Source organism: Sus scrofa, chromosome 15, assembly GCF_054392235.1.
Source record: "Sus scrofa isolate SSC_HxYL_T2T_F1_AM1 chromosome 15, Sscrofa_HxYL_maternal_Yorkshire_Landrace_v2.0, whole genome shotgun sequence".
Classification (NCBI taxonomy): domain Eukaryota; kingdom Metazoa; phylum Chordata; class Mammalia; order Artiodactyla; family Suidae; genus Sus; species Sus scrofa.
The window spans coordinates 120,670,165-120,687,156 of record NC_139397.1 but is presented as its reverse complement, the minus strand read 5'-3'; the positions used below and the strand labels follow the sequence as shown (position 1 = coordinate 120,687,156).

At 39.8% G+C, this 16,992-nt stretch overlaps 1 protein-coding gene across 11 annotated transcripts in view; it reads left to right on the top strand.

Moving 5' to 3' along the window:
- ICA1L (islet cell autoantigen 1 like) overlaps positions 1-16,701 on the top strand; it is an 83,207-nt gene extending 66,506 nt beyond the window's left edge. For all 11 annotated transcript variants that reach the window (XR_014828953.1, XM_084998426.1, XM_021075560.2 and 8 more), the window contains 3 exons: positions 2,740-2,994; positions 5,880-5,966; positions 13,441-16,701. Coding sequence is in view for 10 of the 11 variants with exons in the window: in XM_084998426.1 (XP_084854552.1) it covers positions 2,740-2,994; positions 5,880-5,966; positions 13,441-13,556 (458 nt within the window). In the remaining variant the exon portion in view is untranslated. The remainder of the gene's footprint in view (positions 1-2,739; positions 2,995-5,879; positions 5,967-13,440) is intronic.
- Positions 16,702-16,992: the final 291 nt, after the last annotated feature.

Genomic DNA, 16,992 nt, shown 5'->3' with positions numbered 1-16,992 from the left:
GAAAGTTTTGTCCAGATATATGCCTAAGAGCAGGATTGCTGGATCATATGGTAGTTCTATATTTAGTTCTCTGAGGAACCTCCATACTGTTTTCCATAGTGATTGTACCAATTTACATTCCCACCAACAGTGAAGAAGGGAGGGTACTCTTTTCTCCACACCCTCTCCAGCATTTGTTATTTGTAGACTAATGATAGCCATTCTGACAGGTGTGAGGTAGTACCTCATAGTAGTTTTGATTTGCATTTCTCTAATAATTAATGATGTTGAGCATGTTTTCATGTGCCTGCTGGCCATCTATATATCTTCTTTGGAGAAATGTCTTCTGCCCATTTTTCAATTGGGTCATTTGTTTTTTGTTGTTGTTGAGTTGTATGAGTTGTTTGTATATTGTGGAGATTAAGCCCTTGTTGGTTGCATCGTTTACAAAAATTTTCTCCCATGCTGTGGGTTGTCTTTTGACTTTTTTAATGGTTTCCTTTGCTGTGCAAAAGCTTTTGAGTTTAGGAGTTCCTGTTGTGGCTCAGTGGTTAACAAATCCAACTAGTATCCATGAGGACATGAGTTTGATCCCTGGCCTCGGTTAAGGATCCAGTGTTGCCATGAGCTGTGGTGTAGGTCACAGATGGGGCCCGGGTCCAGTGTTACTGCAGCTGTGGAGTAGGCCAGTGGCTATATCGCCAATTGGACTCCTAGCCTAGGAACCTCCATATGCTGTGGGTGTGGCCCTAAAAAAAAAAGACAAAAAAAAAAAGCTTTAGAATTTAATTAGGTCCCATTATTTAATTTGTGTCTTTATTGTCATTATTTCAGGAGGTGTGGCTGTGATTTATGTGAAAGAGCATTCTGCCTAGGTTTTCCTCTAGGAGTTTTATAGTATCTGGCCTTACATTTAGGTCTTTAATCCATTTTCAGTTAATTTTTGTGTGTGGTGTTATTTCCAGAGACTTTAAATGGTTGTTTTAAAAATAATTTTCAATTGGAGTTCCTGCTGTGGTGCCATGGGATTGGAGGCATCTGCCACGCCAGGACAAAGGATCAATCCCCGGCCCAACACAATGGGTTAAAGGATCCGGCATTGCCACAACTGTTGCAAGGGTCACAACTGTGGCTCAGATTTGGTCCCTGGCCTGGGAACTCTATATGCTGCAGGGCAGCCAAAAAAAGAAAAATAATAATTTTCACTTAAAAACTACAGATCCCTACACCTCACCATTCTATTATGCTGAAAGCCTCTATCTTTTGTTTTTATTGATTAAGGTTTTTAGGGTTATGATTTTTCCTGTTAATCGTTATTTAAATATCCCATGGATTACTATATGAAATGTCTTCTTTATCATTATTTTTCAGAAATCCATTCCCCTTCAACCAAGAGTTGTTTAATAGGAGGTATTAAAAACATACAGGTGGAAGAGCCTTTTAGGTTTTTTTTTTGTTTCATTAAAAATTATTTTATTGCATTATAATCAGAACATGTTATTTGTAATATTTCTGTTTTAAGAAACTGATTTGTATGTGTGTGCCTTAGTTATAATTACTTTCTGTGAATTTTCATTGTGTACTTGGGGAAGTATATTTTCTATTAGGGTTTGTGTATATTAAAAAATAACCACCAGGCTGATTATGCTGTTTAAATGAGTTTTTTTTTTTCTTTTATTATTTTTTTTTTCTCTTTTGGCCACACTTGCAGCATATGGAAGTTCCTAGCCCAGGGATCAAATCTGAGCAATTACTGCAACCTCTGGACAGTTATGGACAACACTGGATCCCTAAGCCACTGCCCTAGGCTTGGGCTCAAACCCCATGGCCACAGAGACAATGCCAGGTCCTTAACCCCTTATACCACAGTGAGAACTCCTCTTTTTTTTTTTTTCCATTTTTTTTTCTTTTATAATTTTACTGAAGTTGATTTACAATGTTGTGATAATTTCTGCTGTACAACAGAATGGTTCAATTATACACATAAACACATCCATTGTTTTTCAGATTCTTTTCCCATATAGGTTATCACAGAATATTGGGTAGAGTTCCCTGTGCTATCCAGCAGGTCCCCAATGACCATCCATTCTATATACAATTAGTTTTGTTTTCCTGGCCTATTTTTTACTGAGAATGGTATATTAAAATTTCCTATTATTGTTTGTTTCTCCTTTCATTTCCTGTAGTTTCTGTCTTACAGAGGTGGTTGCTTAATTATTTTATACATAAATATTCATAACTATTAATATATTAATATTTCTATCATGAGATGTGGTCATTTTTGTTTCTTGGTTTTGGGGTGGTTTTTTTTTTTTTTTTTTTTTTTTTTTGCTTTTTAGGGCCACAGGTGTGGCATATGGAAGTTCCCAAGCTAGGGGTCAAGTTGGAGCTGCAGCTGCTGGCCTACACCACAGCCACAGCAATGCAGGATCTGAACCACATCTGTGACCTGCACCACAGCTCACAGCAACACCAGATCCTTAACCCTCTGAGCAGGGGCTGGGATTGAACCCACATCTTCATGCATACAAGTTGGGTTCATTTCTGCTGAGCCACACGGGAACTCTGAAATGTGGTCATTTTGACCTATAGCCTACCTAACTAGAAATCATTATCACATAAACTCATGTCAGTTTAATTGTTCGTTAGAAATTATGTTTATAAAGCATAAGAACAATGAAACAAACTTGACTTGCCTTATATCCTATTTTCATTTTCTCAAAAAGAAAAAAGCTATTCTGTTTTATGTTCACTCAACAGTTGCAAAAGATTTACCAGTAGATTCATTGGAAGATGATTTTGAGAAGGAATTCTCATTTTTGAACAGCCTCCTAAGTCCTGGTTTTTCGAGTGCTAGTGAACTTCCCCAAGAATGCCAGGCTGTCTTTGGGAGCCCCAAGGCCAGTCTCTCGTCCCAGGAGCCTCCCAGGGGATCTGAGCCTCTTGTTCACTCCTCACGATTCCTTCCTTCACAACTCTTTGACCTTGGTCTTCGTGCTTCTGGAGCTTTCAACAGTAAGTGTCTATGCAACATTTGGACACCCTTAAATTGTTTGATCTTTGTGAAGCAAAACTATGTACATGTGGATGCTAAAATCAACAAGGAGACTGAGTTAGCTTCAGTACTGCTAGGTAATTCTGCAGTCACACCAGTCAACTGGAAAAATAACTAATATCATCACCTCTGGAGTTGGTCAAGAGGAGTGAAACAGGGTCTGCTTTCCTGCCCCATCCACTAAGCGCCATATTTTCCACATTGACTTTCCCAAGTGTCTTCTCTACATAGAAAATCAGTGTCTTGTTTCAGCCTTTTGACCTGCTAAGTTACCCTGCTTACAGCAGGTGACACTGTTTCTTCCACCTGGCAAAATGCGGTGTGTCCTCATCATGTGGGCTCAGAGGTGACAAGAGAAAAAGAACTGCCCTGGAGCTGGTTCCATGGCAGTGGGAGTGGAGGACTGGAATGGAAAGCGGGGGAAGGGGTTAAAGTCAGGCCACCTGTGTTGTTTCTATGTCAAGGGCTCTCCCCTCTCCTGCTGCCCCCATCCCTGTGTCCAGCCCAACCCCTTGGGAATCATTTCACTCCCCATTTCCATATTGATTCCTCAGGTCTACCAGTGCTGTTTCTGAAACATGTCTCACATTTCCCGCTTCTTCTCCCTGCTAAATGGCCTCATTTGGTCTCCTGGGTTACTGTGGTTCCTCCAACAAGTCTTCCAAACCCCATTTCATCCTCCGTGCCTCCTCCCAAATTCTCTCTCCAAGAAACAGATTCAGATGTCAGCAACCAGCTTACATTTTTCAAAAATGAAGCACCATGGGCTCCAGAGTCAAACCTTCCTGTGCCTGCATTCCCACACTTTCTCTTGTCTTTCTCCAAAACACCTGCCATCTTCTGTAAGCTCAGTTTCCAGATACCTCTGGGCATCTCTGCTGGCACCCCCCCTATGGCTGGGATGTTCAGTGATGCACCCCATCGTGTGTTTCCTCCATGATGCCAACCTTGAGGACGCCTCAGTACTGCCAAGTGGAGGTGCTTTCTCCCCCCTCAGGCCTCCTGCAGTGCTTTTTCTGTTTCATGGCTGTGATCATAGTTTATCTTGCCTTATATCCCTGCCTTTCATCCTCTAGCAGGTTTTAAATCCTGAGAAAAAGCCTCCACAGCACCTCAAGGTGTCTTAATGCATTGTAGTTTGTATTAAAATACGCAGGTTCATACTTTATCTTCAAGACCATCATGCTTCATCCAGTCTGCAAGCATCTCAGGTTATGATCTGTGGGGTGATTTATCTTCAGGCTAACGATCACAGCACATAAAGTTAGCTCAATAAATAAAATAAATATCGGTTAAATAATTACTCAGTAAGAACTGGTTACATGGCCTAAAAGAATGGATAGTTTTATTGATAATGAGGCACTCTACCTAGGATAATTCAGATGTTTTGCTGTGATAAAATTTTGGACAACAGTTATTCTTGCATTGGCATATCAGGGGCCCAGTTGTGACAAAGATTTACACACTCACTCTCTCCTGTGAATTCCTACTCTTTTTCCTGCACTTGCCACATGACTGGAAGCACCAGAATCTTCTCTTATTTTCTGGTAATACTGTCTCAACGATATTTCTGCACCGCTCAGAACGTCTGTTGTGGTCCCTGCTTGCAGGCTCACAGGATATTCCAAAGTCAGAGCTGAGGGAGCTGGTCCTCCCTCATGTTTGACTGTCTTGCTGACTCATCAGGCAGTTAAAAGGGGACTGAAATCTGGTCTGCAGCCTCCCAAGAACAGGACTCTTTCTACTTCACTAGTCTCTCCTTTATGTCCACTTCTTTTTCTCCTGTGATGGAGACGAGGAAGGTGAGCTGCCCTGAGAGTTAGAAGATCTATGTTCTAGACGCCCCAAGTAAGAACTTGGGCCTCAGAGGATCTCTTCTCTACGAGGAAGGTAGTAGGCAGCACAATCTAAGTTCCTTTCTGGTGCTGTGTTTTAATTAAAGTGTAAATAGCTTTTCAGGTTACAGCAAACATTGCCCTGCTTTAGTATTCATAATGATACTTCTTAAGGACTGCATCATGTTTTGTCACACTTACCCACCCATCTTTTTTTTTTTTTTTTTTTTTTTTTTTTTTTTTTTTTGTCTTTTTAGGACAGCACCTGTGGCATATGGAGGTTCCCAGGCTAGGGGTTGAATTGGAGCTACAGTTGCCAGCCTACCCCACAGCCACAGCAACACAGGATCCGAGCTGCATCTGCAACCTACACCACAGCTCACAGCAACGCTGAATCCTTAACCCACTGAGTGAGGTCAGGGATTGAACCCACTCCTCATGGATCCTAGTCGGGTTCGTTGCCTCTGAGCCATGATGATAACTTCCACCATAATCTTGTTCATTTCTTCCTTATTATTTCTCCTTTTTCATGTCATAGATAATGCTGCAATAAGCATAATCATGCATGTGCTTTTTTCCTTCAGTTAAATTATTTCCTTAAGGCAAATTTCTAGGAATGGGATTACCAAGTCAAAGGGTATAAACCTGTTTATAGGCTTCAAGATTCTGGGTTTCAAGTTTCTTTCCTCTCTTCCTTACTCCTTAGAACTTCTCTTTCTATACCTTATCCATTTGCAACTGTTTTAAGGAAAAAACCCCCATTTATTTCAGAGCCACTTTGTAACATGTAAGAAAGTCTAGCTCGAGCTCGGACTAAACCTAGATGGCTTATATAAAAGTCATAATTGCAGATAAAATTCATAACTGCAGATATATGTCTTACACTGCAGAATATTGCCCTTGTACAAAGATTGGAGCACTTTTATTAGATACCTTTCTCTTTTCTTGTTTTTCTGATGCTACTTCCTATTTGATTAACAGTGGATAATTCATTATTTCTCTCTCCCCAGGCTGGGCCTCCCAAGGGGGAGAACTTCCTCTTTCACACATGGAAAACCAGCAGGTGCCTTCAGGGAGTTCCAAGAAATTAACAAAATGTAAGTTATTTTACTTGTATTATCTGCCATCATATTAATAATCTGTTGAACTCAGGTAAATTTAGGAAAGGATTACTTTATAAAATCTTCATTTCATATTGTTGAGAAAAGTATTTTGTTAACCTTGAATTAAAATGAAAGCGGTACCTGTCTATCTCTCACCATGGAAAGAATTGAATAGAAATTGTGAGCTTGCCATAGTAAACTAAATTCTGTTCTTTAATCTTTTATATTTTGTGTTAAGGTTTGTTGAGAATGGATAATACCATGAGGGATAGACAATGGCTGTTGACAAAGAATGCGTTTAAGCACTTAGCCTAGGGCCTGGTATATAGAAATTGCTAACATATATCGAGTAATTACTGCATTTTGTCCGCAGAACTGGCCCATGTTATAATTACCATGTAGGATATACAGAAAAGACACATTCTCAGTCTTGCAGGATTTTAGATACATATTAATCTTAGCGATGTTGATTTAACTTTTTAAATGGACAGAATTTCAGATGTACAGAAATATTTCATAAGTGAAAATGGCAAGGAACACCTGTATATCCTTTCCACAGATTCATCTGTTGTTAGTATTTTACCCCATTTGCTTTATGCAGGCCTTTCTCTCTCTCATGAGAGAGTGTGAGTGTGATGCATATGTTATTTTATTCTGAGCCACTGGAGGGTTAGTTATGGACACAATGACCCTTAACCCCTAAATGCTGCAGTTTGTGTTTCCTAAGAACAGGTATATTCTCTTGCACAACCAGTGTGGCTATAAATGTCAGGAAGTTTAATGTCAACATAATACTTTTCTATAATCTCCCATGTATTTGTATTCCTTTTTTATGAGTTGGCTCGGTAATGGTCTTGATAGAACTGTCCCCTCTGGGACAGCCAGTCTAGGGTCATGGATTGTATTCAGTTGCCATGCTTTTAAGCCTCCTTTAATCTGAAACATTTCCACAACTTTTGATTTTTGGACACAAGTATTTTAATAGAATATAGTCCCTCTGGTCCACTGTTTTTTGTTTTTAAGAGAGTGCCCCTTATTTCAGTTTTATCCGAAGTCTCCTCTTAATTAAATTCAGGTTATTTGTTCCTGGCTAAATACGCATGGGTGATGTTCCTTTCTCAGGGTTTCACATCTAACCGGTTATACCATCTGTTTCTCCCTCATGGGTGTGGTTAATTTTGACCATTCAAGGTATTGTCCAGTTTTTCTCCTATACAATTACTGTTTTGTCTTACTTTATCCTCTCTTGCAGTTACTAGGCAGTTTGTGAGAGACATTTTGCAACTTTGCACACGTCCTGCTCTTTGTCAGAATTTCCACTTAGATTTAGCATTATTGTTGCTTTTTGCCTGATTCAGTCTTTACTACGATGGGTGAAAAGTGATGATTTTCCAACCCCAGCACACCATCCACATTTTTAAAAAATTGTGGGCAAAATACATAACAAAATTCACCATCTTAACCACTCTTAAGTGTACAGTTCATTGATGTTAGGTACATGCACATTGCTGTGATACACATCTCCAGAAATTTTCATCTTGCAAATCTGAAACACACTAACTCCCTGTTCTCCCTCTCCAGCCCATGTTAACTACCATTTTACTTTTTTGTTTTCTTGCTGCAATGTGCAATAGCTTGATATATGATCTCAGTTCCCAAACCAGGGACTAACCTGGGCCACCCTGAATCCTAACCACTAGACCACCAGGGAACTCCCTTTACTTTCTGTTTCTATGAATTTGACTACTTTAGATACTGCATATAAGTGGAATTATACAGTGTTTTTCTGTAACTGGCTTATTTCATTAGCATAGTGGCCTCAAAGTTCACCCATGTCGTAGCATGTGACAGGATTTCCTTCCTTGTTAAAGTTGAATAATATTTCATTTTATAGATATACCATATTGTGTATATCCATTCATCCATTGCTCACATTTTTAAAACAGACTTATTGGACATATAATTCACATGCCATACAGTTGGCTCCTTCTACTGGCCCTCCATACTCTGCTGTAAACAAAAAAAACCTCTCCTTTCACGCTTTTGTGTGTATTTATTATCAGAATGGATTCATATTTTTTCAAATGGTTTATAATTACTACCGAACTTGATCATTTTGCTGCTCAAATCACCTGTGTTGATCAGTGGGAACCCTTTCACACTGACTTCCGAATCCTTGTGGTATCAATATTTTAAAATTTTTTCTGAGTTCCCTTTGTGGCTCAGTGGTTAACCAATCCAACTAGGAACTATGAGGTTGAGGGTTCGCTCCCTGGCCTCGCTCAGTGGGTTAAGGATCCTGTGTTGCTGTGGCTGTGGCATAGGCCAGCGGCTACAGCTCCAATTAGACCCCTAGCCTGGGAACCTCCATATGCCACAGCTGCGGCCCTAGAAAAAAGACAAAAAAAAAAAAAAATTTTTTTTTCCAAATAATTTTTTAGACTATAGAAGGGCTTGCAAAAATAATACAAAATATTTTCATGTATCTTCATATAGTTTTCCAAAAAATGTTACCATATTTGCCTTTTTCTCTGTGTGTAAAATATATAACTTCTGAACTGAAATTATTCTAAAGAATATATCCTTTATTATAATAAAGCCCCTTCCTCTCGAAATACCTCAGCATCTGTTTCCTAAAAACAAGGACATTCTTTTACATAATCACAATTCAGTGATCAAAATCGGAAATTAAATTTGCCATTGTAGTACTGTCTATAGACCTTATTCAGATCTTGTCATTTGTCGCACTAGTATATTTTATAACAAAAGAGAAAAAGGATTTTGCCTCATCCATGGTCCAATCCAGGATCACAGTTGTGTGTGTAGTTGTCAAGTCTCAATCTGGAACAATTCTTCAATCTTTGTCTTTCATTATCTTGACTTTTTATCATACATAGGCCATTTATTTGTAGACTTTTTTTTTTTTTTTTTTTTTTTTTTTTGTCTTTTTGCTATTTCTTGGGCCTCTCCCATGGCATATGGAGGTTCCCAGGCTAGGGGTCAAATTGGAGCCGTAGCCACCGGCCTACGCCAGAGCCACAGCAACATGGGATCCGAGCCGCGTCTGCAACCTACACCACAGCTCACGGCAACGCCGGATCGTTAACCCACTGAGCAAGGGCAGGGATCGAACCCACAACCTCATGGTTCCTAGTCGGATTCGTTAACCACTGCGCCACGACGGGAACTCCTGTAGACTATTTCTTGAGTTGGGTTTATCTGACGTCTCATAATTAGATTGAGGTTACGCATTTTGGCAGGACTATCAGGACAGGAATGATGACGTCTGTTCTTAACAAACCATTTCAGAAGGCATATGATGTTTATTTGTCCCATTGCTTATGATATTAAGTTTAATCAGTTGGTTAAGGTGGTATCTGCTAGGTTTATTCACTATCAAGCTACCATTATATTTTTCACTTTAGTTAATAAGTATCATTTGGAAAAATATTCTGAAACTGTATGAACAGCTTGTTTCTGATTAACAATTTAGCATTCATTGATAATTCTTGCACGAAAGGTCTGTTGCTGTGGTTGTTGCCAAATGGTACTTCTCTATTCATTTATCTACATTTATTTGTTGGCATTCTACTGTGTGGAAAAGCTTTGTCTCGTCTCTCTCTTTTACTTATTTGTTGATATGTCTCATTGTGAACTCTTGGAATCCTATTTCATTCTTCCAAATACTGTGGGATAAATCAGTTAGGGAATCCATCAATTCCAAGCAAACCACAGATTCACACCAGCAAATTCTGAATATGGCCATCCCTTAGAGATTCAAACTAATTAGTTTTCTTTTTTTAAACTCACTAAAACTGAATTTGTGCTTAATCATTAAAATAAAGACTATACAGTGAATAAATCTCAGAACTGAACATGAAAAAGCCAAGGTATTGGGAAAGCTGCTATTTGCCTGTAATCCTTGAAGCTTATTGTGGGGGAAAAACTCTCAGCAAAAGTCTATAATAAAGTTGAGCCTGATAATTTTGATAAAAATTGACATTCTTAACAACTTTGAAATTCACTCATGAAGTACTTCACTTCATTAGTCCTTAAGGAAATGCTAATTAAAACCAAAATGCGATACCATTACCCACCTATCAAAATGGTTTAAATGAAAAAAGAAAATCCCACATGCTGACAAAGATATGGAGGAACTCAGACACTGCTAGTGGATGTGTGAATTCATATTACCATTTGGAAAACTGGCAGTTTCTGCTAAAACTGAACACACATATACCCTAAGATCAAACATTTCCACTCCAAAGTACACATCCAACAGAAATGAATCCATTTGTTGACCAAAATATGTGCAAAAGAATGTTATGGCCTCACTGTTGCTAACAGCCCCAAATGGAATTTATTTCAGTGTTGCCTGGGTGGGGGTTGGGTTGGAAGGGTGTCACAAGGGGCACCTGTAAGGAGTGGTCACCTTCTGTTTCTTGGAAGGCAGCTATGCTCACCACAATACCAACACCAACACCATGTTCTGTTTCTTTTTTTTTTTTTAAGTTTTTATTTATTTATTTATTTTTTTTTTTAAATTTTTTATTTTTTTTGTCTTTTTGCTATTTCTTTGGGCCGCTCCTGCGGCATATGGAGGTTCCCAGGCTAGGGGTTAAATCGGAGCTGTAGCCACTGGCCTACGCCAGAGCCACAGCAACGCGGGATCCGAGCCACGTCTGCAACCTACACCACAGCTCACGGCAACGCCGGATCATTAACCCACTGAGCAGGGGCAGGGACCCTGCAACCTCATGGTTCCTAGTCGGATTCGTTAACCACTGTGCCACGACGGGAACTCCCATGTTCTGTTTCTTGATGTTGGTGTTGTTTGTGGTTGCCTTTATGAAAATTAATGTTATTTGAGCTCTTTTTCTCTGTACATATATTACAGTAAGTATAATTCATTCATTTTTTTTTCATTCATTTTTTATTTGTTGTCCTGTAAGTATCTCTGTAAGGTAAGAAAAGTGTGCACAAGGAGAATCCCTATGAAAATAATGTAAGACCTTCATTTCCCATTGTGACAGGTGAATCTAAAACCATCTGACTGTTGTAAAATGCTGTACCGTTTTCATGTACAGAACTCAACAGCTGCATGAGGGAGTTCAGGGATCAGTGGAATGGCCATATGTCTATTCTTCAAGTATAATTATTAATAGCCCCCCCTTCACCCTGTTCCCTCTCAAGTATCTTGGGTTTAATAACAAATTATATGATCAGTACTTTACAGATGAGGAAGCAGGAGCCCCTGACTTTAAATGACATGTCCATTATTACTTGTTAGTAGGTAGGACACCCAGGATTCAAAGCCAGACTTGTGTGGGTTTATTACTAACTCTACCTGGGGGTTCCCAGATGTAAGGATCACTCTATCCTGATCCCTGAGGCTCGGGATCCCCACAGCCCCAACTCCAGCCCTCTTATCTGTGGAAAGCGGTAACCATGACTGAAAAGAGGGTTGCCTTAGACTCTTGCGCATAGGACTGCTCTCCATCCTGGTCCCACCGTGTCTCTGGTCTCATGTGTAGGTCTCAGGTGCCTGCCTTCTCATGTTTTATCAAGTCCTTTCATCAAGACTTAGATTGACCCCCGGGTCTCAGCCCTGCTTTCTGGACCCCCTGGCCTTTAAGAACTTAGGCTTCTGAGATGACCCACTCTCTGTGCCACTACATTTTTTTTTTTAATTTTATGATTTTTATCTTCCATTACAGTTTATTTACAGTGTGTTGTCCATTTCTACTGTACAGCAAAGTGACCCAGTCATACATGCACATTCTTTTTCTCACATTATCCTCAATCACGTTTCATTACAAGTGACTGGATATACTTCCCTGTGATATACAGCAGGATCTTATTGCCTATCCACGTCAAATGCGATAGTTTACCTCTATTAATCCCAGATTCCCAGCCCATCCCACTCCCTCCCCGCCCCATACATTCTTTCATTAGTCCCAGCCTTCAGCATAAATGCCCTTGACCATCTGCCACACAAAAACCTGTAGACAATCGATAAATGCAATTTTCCAGTCTCCACAGAGGGAGAGAGTTGGTTAACAGGAAGTTGTATTTAAGATATAATCCACTCCTTAGTATATGTATAAAAAAATTTGTAAAGCATACATAGAAAAGACAAAAGGAAACTAAACCAAAATGACAGCTATTGGGTGCATTAATATGATAGGAGTAGAAGGATTTGCCCCCTACATCCAGTATTTTAATATTACTTTTACAGTAAATACAGGGTGTTTTGTTTTGTTTTTTGCTTTTTAAGTCTGAACCCACAGCATGTGGAGGTTCCCAGACCAGGGGTTAGATTGGAGCTGCAGCTGCCAGCCTACACCACAGCCACAGCAATTCAGGGTCTGAGCCGTGTCTGTGACCTACACCACAGCTCACGGCAACACCGGATCCTTAACCTACTGAACAAGGCCAGGGATCGAACCCACATCCTTATGGATACTAGTTGGATTCGTTTCTGCTGTGTCACAATGGGAACTCCTAAGTACAGATTTTTAAACACTGAGTTTCCAAGTGTTATGTTCCTATTTTGTCGGAACAAAGGTTACTTTTAATTTTGAACCTGAGAGCCTTTTGCTATTGCCTGCCTTCTTACGTCTCATCAGGTCCTTTCTCAAAGCAACAGGCAATTACTTAGCCTCAGCAAAGCATGAAATAGCTGCATTAGCTTGCCAAAATTATTTCCAAGCAGGAGTTCCCTGGTGGACTACTGGTTAAGGATTTAGCATTGTCACTTCTGTGGCTGGGGTTCAATCCCAGGCCTGGGAATGTCTGCAAGCCATAGGGCAAAAAACAAAATTATCCTGGGAGGTTCCCAGGGTGATGCAGCGGAAATGAATCCGACTAGTATCCATGAGGATGCCGTTTTGATCCCTGGCCTCACTCAGTGGGTCGAGGATCCTGCATTGCCCTGAGCTGTGGTGTAGGTCACAGATGTGGCTGGGATCCCAGTTGCTTAGGTTGTGGTATAGGTCGGCAACTATAGCTCCAGTTCTACTCTAGCCTGGGAACTTCCATATGCTGCTGGTGCAGCCCCAAAAATCCAAAAAAAAAAAAAAAAAAAATCCTTAAGCAGATATAATTGATGTCTCGTCTTGTCAGTTGTCAAAAGAAGCATCTACTTTAAAATCAATAAAGTGAGGAGTTCCCATTGTGACTTAGCAGTAAACAAACCTCACTAGCATCCATGAGGATGCAGGTTCAATCCCTGGCTTCAATCAGTGAGTTAAGGATCCAGCATTGCAGTGAGCTGTGGTGTAGGCTGCAGACGTGGCTCGGATTTGGTGTTGCTGCGGCTGTGGCGTACAGCTCCAATTTGAGCTCAGGCCTGGGACCTTCCATATGCTTAGGGGGCAGCCCTAAAAAGATAAAATAATCAAAGTGGGACAATAATGTAATTTTAAAAACCTGAGACTCCTTAATATGTTTTTTTCTTTTTTAATAGCTCCCAACAGTGGTACCCAGGACATGTCAGCTTGGTTCAATCTATTTGCAGACTTGGATCCACTTTCAAACCCAGATGCTATTGGACACTCAGATGATGAACTTCTTACTGCCTGACTGAAGTTATGATGTCACCTCAATGGCCTTGAGACATCAATTTTGCAACTTATTGCCTTTGTGGAAAGGAGTTTGCATTGTCACACATACACGAAAACATTGCGTTTGCAAATTTAACACTTGACAGCCAACTTTAGACAGATAGTGAGGACTACACTTTAATATATTAAGTATCTCTTTAATATCTTGGATTTGCAGCTGCTGATGATATATGGAAAACATTAGAAACTATTGGGTCTTAAATATTTACCAAAATTTATTTTAAAATACAGGAATAATTCTGTCAGTAGAAGTTGGGATTATTTGCTTGGAAAGCCTTTTATGTGTAAGTTGCCTTGCTGGCTGTGAGAAGGCAACCTGTGGATAAAGGACAGCATGTAAGCTAGGTTGTGATTCGGGGTTGGTTTTAAATCAAACAGTGGCAGAGGGAATTCTCTGTTAGAGAAGGTAGCAGTAAAACCAGACCAGTTTTGTCTTTGGTTAGAAAGGTAGAATAAGATTTGAGAACTCATTTGCTTTGATGAAATCAGAGAAACTTGGTGCTTGTTTTCTTCACTTGGAGGTTAAAATGTAATATTACGTAGGTTTTTTGCTTCATATAAAATGGACACCCCCCCACCCCGCATTTCACTATTGAATTTTCCTGGGGAAATAACAAGATGATTTATTTGCTAAGTGCATCCTCTGTAGAAACAGCAAAACTCTCTTCCCATCTCATAAACCACAAGAACAGACAATAATATTCAAGACATTGTGCATCTTCAGGCCTGGTTCTTCCTACATCGCTGCCACACTGTACCCTGTTCATGTTCTTCCTGGAAGAAAATGAGGGGAGGATACTCCCTGAGCAACTGGCAGTAGTATTCCTGAAATTACCCAGAAAGTTCTATATAACTTACCCTCAGATTTGCATACTTACCCCCTATTTCTTAAATTAACCCAGAAGACCTTCTGGCAGAGTTACAGAAAACTCTGCCCCATCAGTAAGGGAGTGTTTTATTTTTTTTTTTTCCTCCTGAGGATCTGTTTGGTGACTAAGGACAAACTTACCCTTAGAAGGTTGAGAGTCTAGGTATTAGAGGGAAAGCTATTTAATGGAAGTTAGTATAACGTAATGAAATCATAGCCATTATACACATATGGTCACACAGTTTCCTATTTTTTTCCTGCTCACCCTTTCATTTTGGGGCAGTTCACCGGGTGTCTTATTTTTGTCATCCAATCCATTTAACGAAGATGTTCACAGTGGTTTCCATTTTACTCCTAGTTCTAAACAGGCTTAGTTATCACTTACATGAGAACGGCTTGAAATGTCTGAGTCACATGGGCTCTGCTGGTTCCCTCGCAGAACCGCTGACCTGGACCCTAGCCCTGGCTTTTGGAGTTCCGGCTCATGTCCTCCTGTGTGAGGTAGGGAACGGGTGAGACTAGCCCTGAGGGGTGGACTTGGCTGGTGACCTTATGTGACCAGGTCACCTCAGAGTGTGTGACACCTGTCAACACAGGGTGTGGGCCATGCTGTCATGCCAGCAGTATGCCAAGGTGCCTGGAAGGAACTTGGAGTGCTGCTGGGGGTTCCTGTGTAATGTGCTGGAAGAATCCTAATAAACTAGAGACTCTACACCAAAAAAAAAAAAAAAAAAAGAAAGAAAAAAAGAAATGTTTGAGTCATTGAATATAGAAAAATCTTTTTTTAAAAGAATGGGCTAGAGCAGGTAAGATGCAGTCTACCTCCCATCCACAGACCTATGATCTGAACTGCCCACAAGGTCTTCAGAAAACCACGACTATGGCCAAGTAGCCTGTAGTCTGGAAAGACCTTATCTGAGGGTCAGAAACATCAACTCAGGGAAAGGTTATTATAAATCTTTCCTTAAAATATTTTTACACGCTTATTCCTATTTTTTATTTGGTTATTCTGTAAGCATTTTTTAACTCTTTCTTTTGATTCAGTGAAATTCCCTGGAATGCAATACCATCATTGTTCTGCTAAGATTCCATCACCAAGTGTTATGATTACAAATCACAATCTAAATTCTACACCCATGGTCGCTCTGTGCTCTCAACTTGGAATACCTCAAAACATGCTAGTTTTATGTCTTGAGCTTGTGCCATTTTTCTTCCATTAATTTTCACTAATGCATTAGTTCAAAAATATCTGTATAGTTCCCTCACATGCATGCAGGGCAGTCCTTGCTGTAAACAAAGAAACTCAATTCTTAACTGCTATTTTCTCCAAGCCCAAATCCTAGATTATGCAATGTGAAGGGGATAGTGTCCCCAATTTTCCAAGAGCGAAGGTTATCAAAAAATCGAAACATAAGGATTCTTATTATTCAGTTTTCAGTTTCTCTAACATTTTCTCTTTCAACAGAGTATGTGAGTTACCCATTTAACCCAGAAGCAACATTAACTGCCTAAGCAGGCCCAGTTATAACCTCAGCAGGTCTAACAATTTTTGAAGTACATACTTAAAATTCTTATTAAAACGAAGGTAACTGTTCATATTTACTCAAGATTAGTTATATGAAGCTCAATCATTAATTTAAGGGGCAGAAGCAGACCCTGGCTATATTACACCTAAATTGCCAAAAGAGGAAAACAAGCACATATTCAGTAGGGGGTGAAAGAAGGACAGGATAAACATAGAACAGAGAGGAGGTCTGTTGCTATTTGGTTAAAACTAGACCAGCCATTCAGTAAGAAGTAAATTCATTAACCTTAACCAAGAGTGGGCTGAGAACAATTCTTTCAAATTAAATGGATGTTTTTTATATTAAATGGGGGGAAAATTCCTATCTTATACTTTTTAATGCTAAATAAGGAAGCACTTAAACTTAGAAAAGCCCCAGAATAACTAAAATTTGTCTCATCTTTCTAGCCACACTTTTAAAGAGCAGCAGGAATACCAGATCAGATTAAGATTGCATTGGTGTAACTTTGTATTTTTTGAAATCTTTCATTAATTGTAAAACATAACTCTGCTATGTTTAAAAGCAAAATGTATTTTAACAAAACAGGTTTCAGTATTTGTACAATGAAAACAGTGTTTGTATTTCAACTATGGATATTTCACATAACTATCTTTATAAACCATCTGGAAAGTAGAGGTCTTACAACATAAGAACAAAGTAAGTTTGTGCTATTTTTCTGAGCCTCTTTTATTTTATTTATTATTATTATTATTTTTGCCATTTCTAGGGCTGCTTCTATGGCATATGGAGATTCCCAGGCTAGGGGTTGAATCAGAGCTGTAGCCACCGGCCTACACCAGAGCCACAGCAACACGGGATCCGAGCCACGTCTGCAACCTACACCACAGCTTACGGCAACGCCAGATCCTTAACCCACTGAGCAAGGCCAGGGATCGAACCTGCAACCTCATGGTTCCTAGTCGGATTCATTAACCACTGCGCCACAATGAGAACTCCCTGAG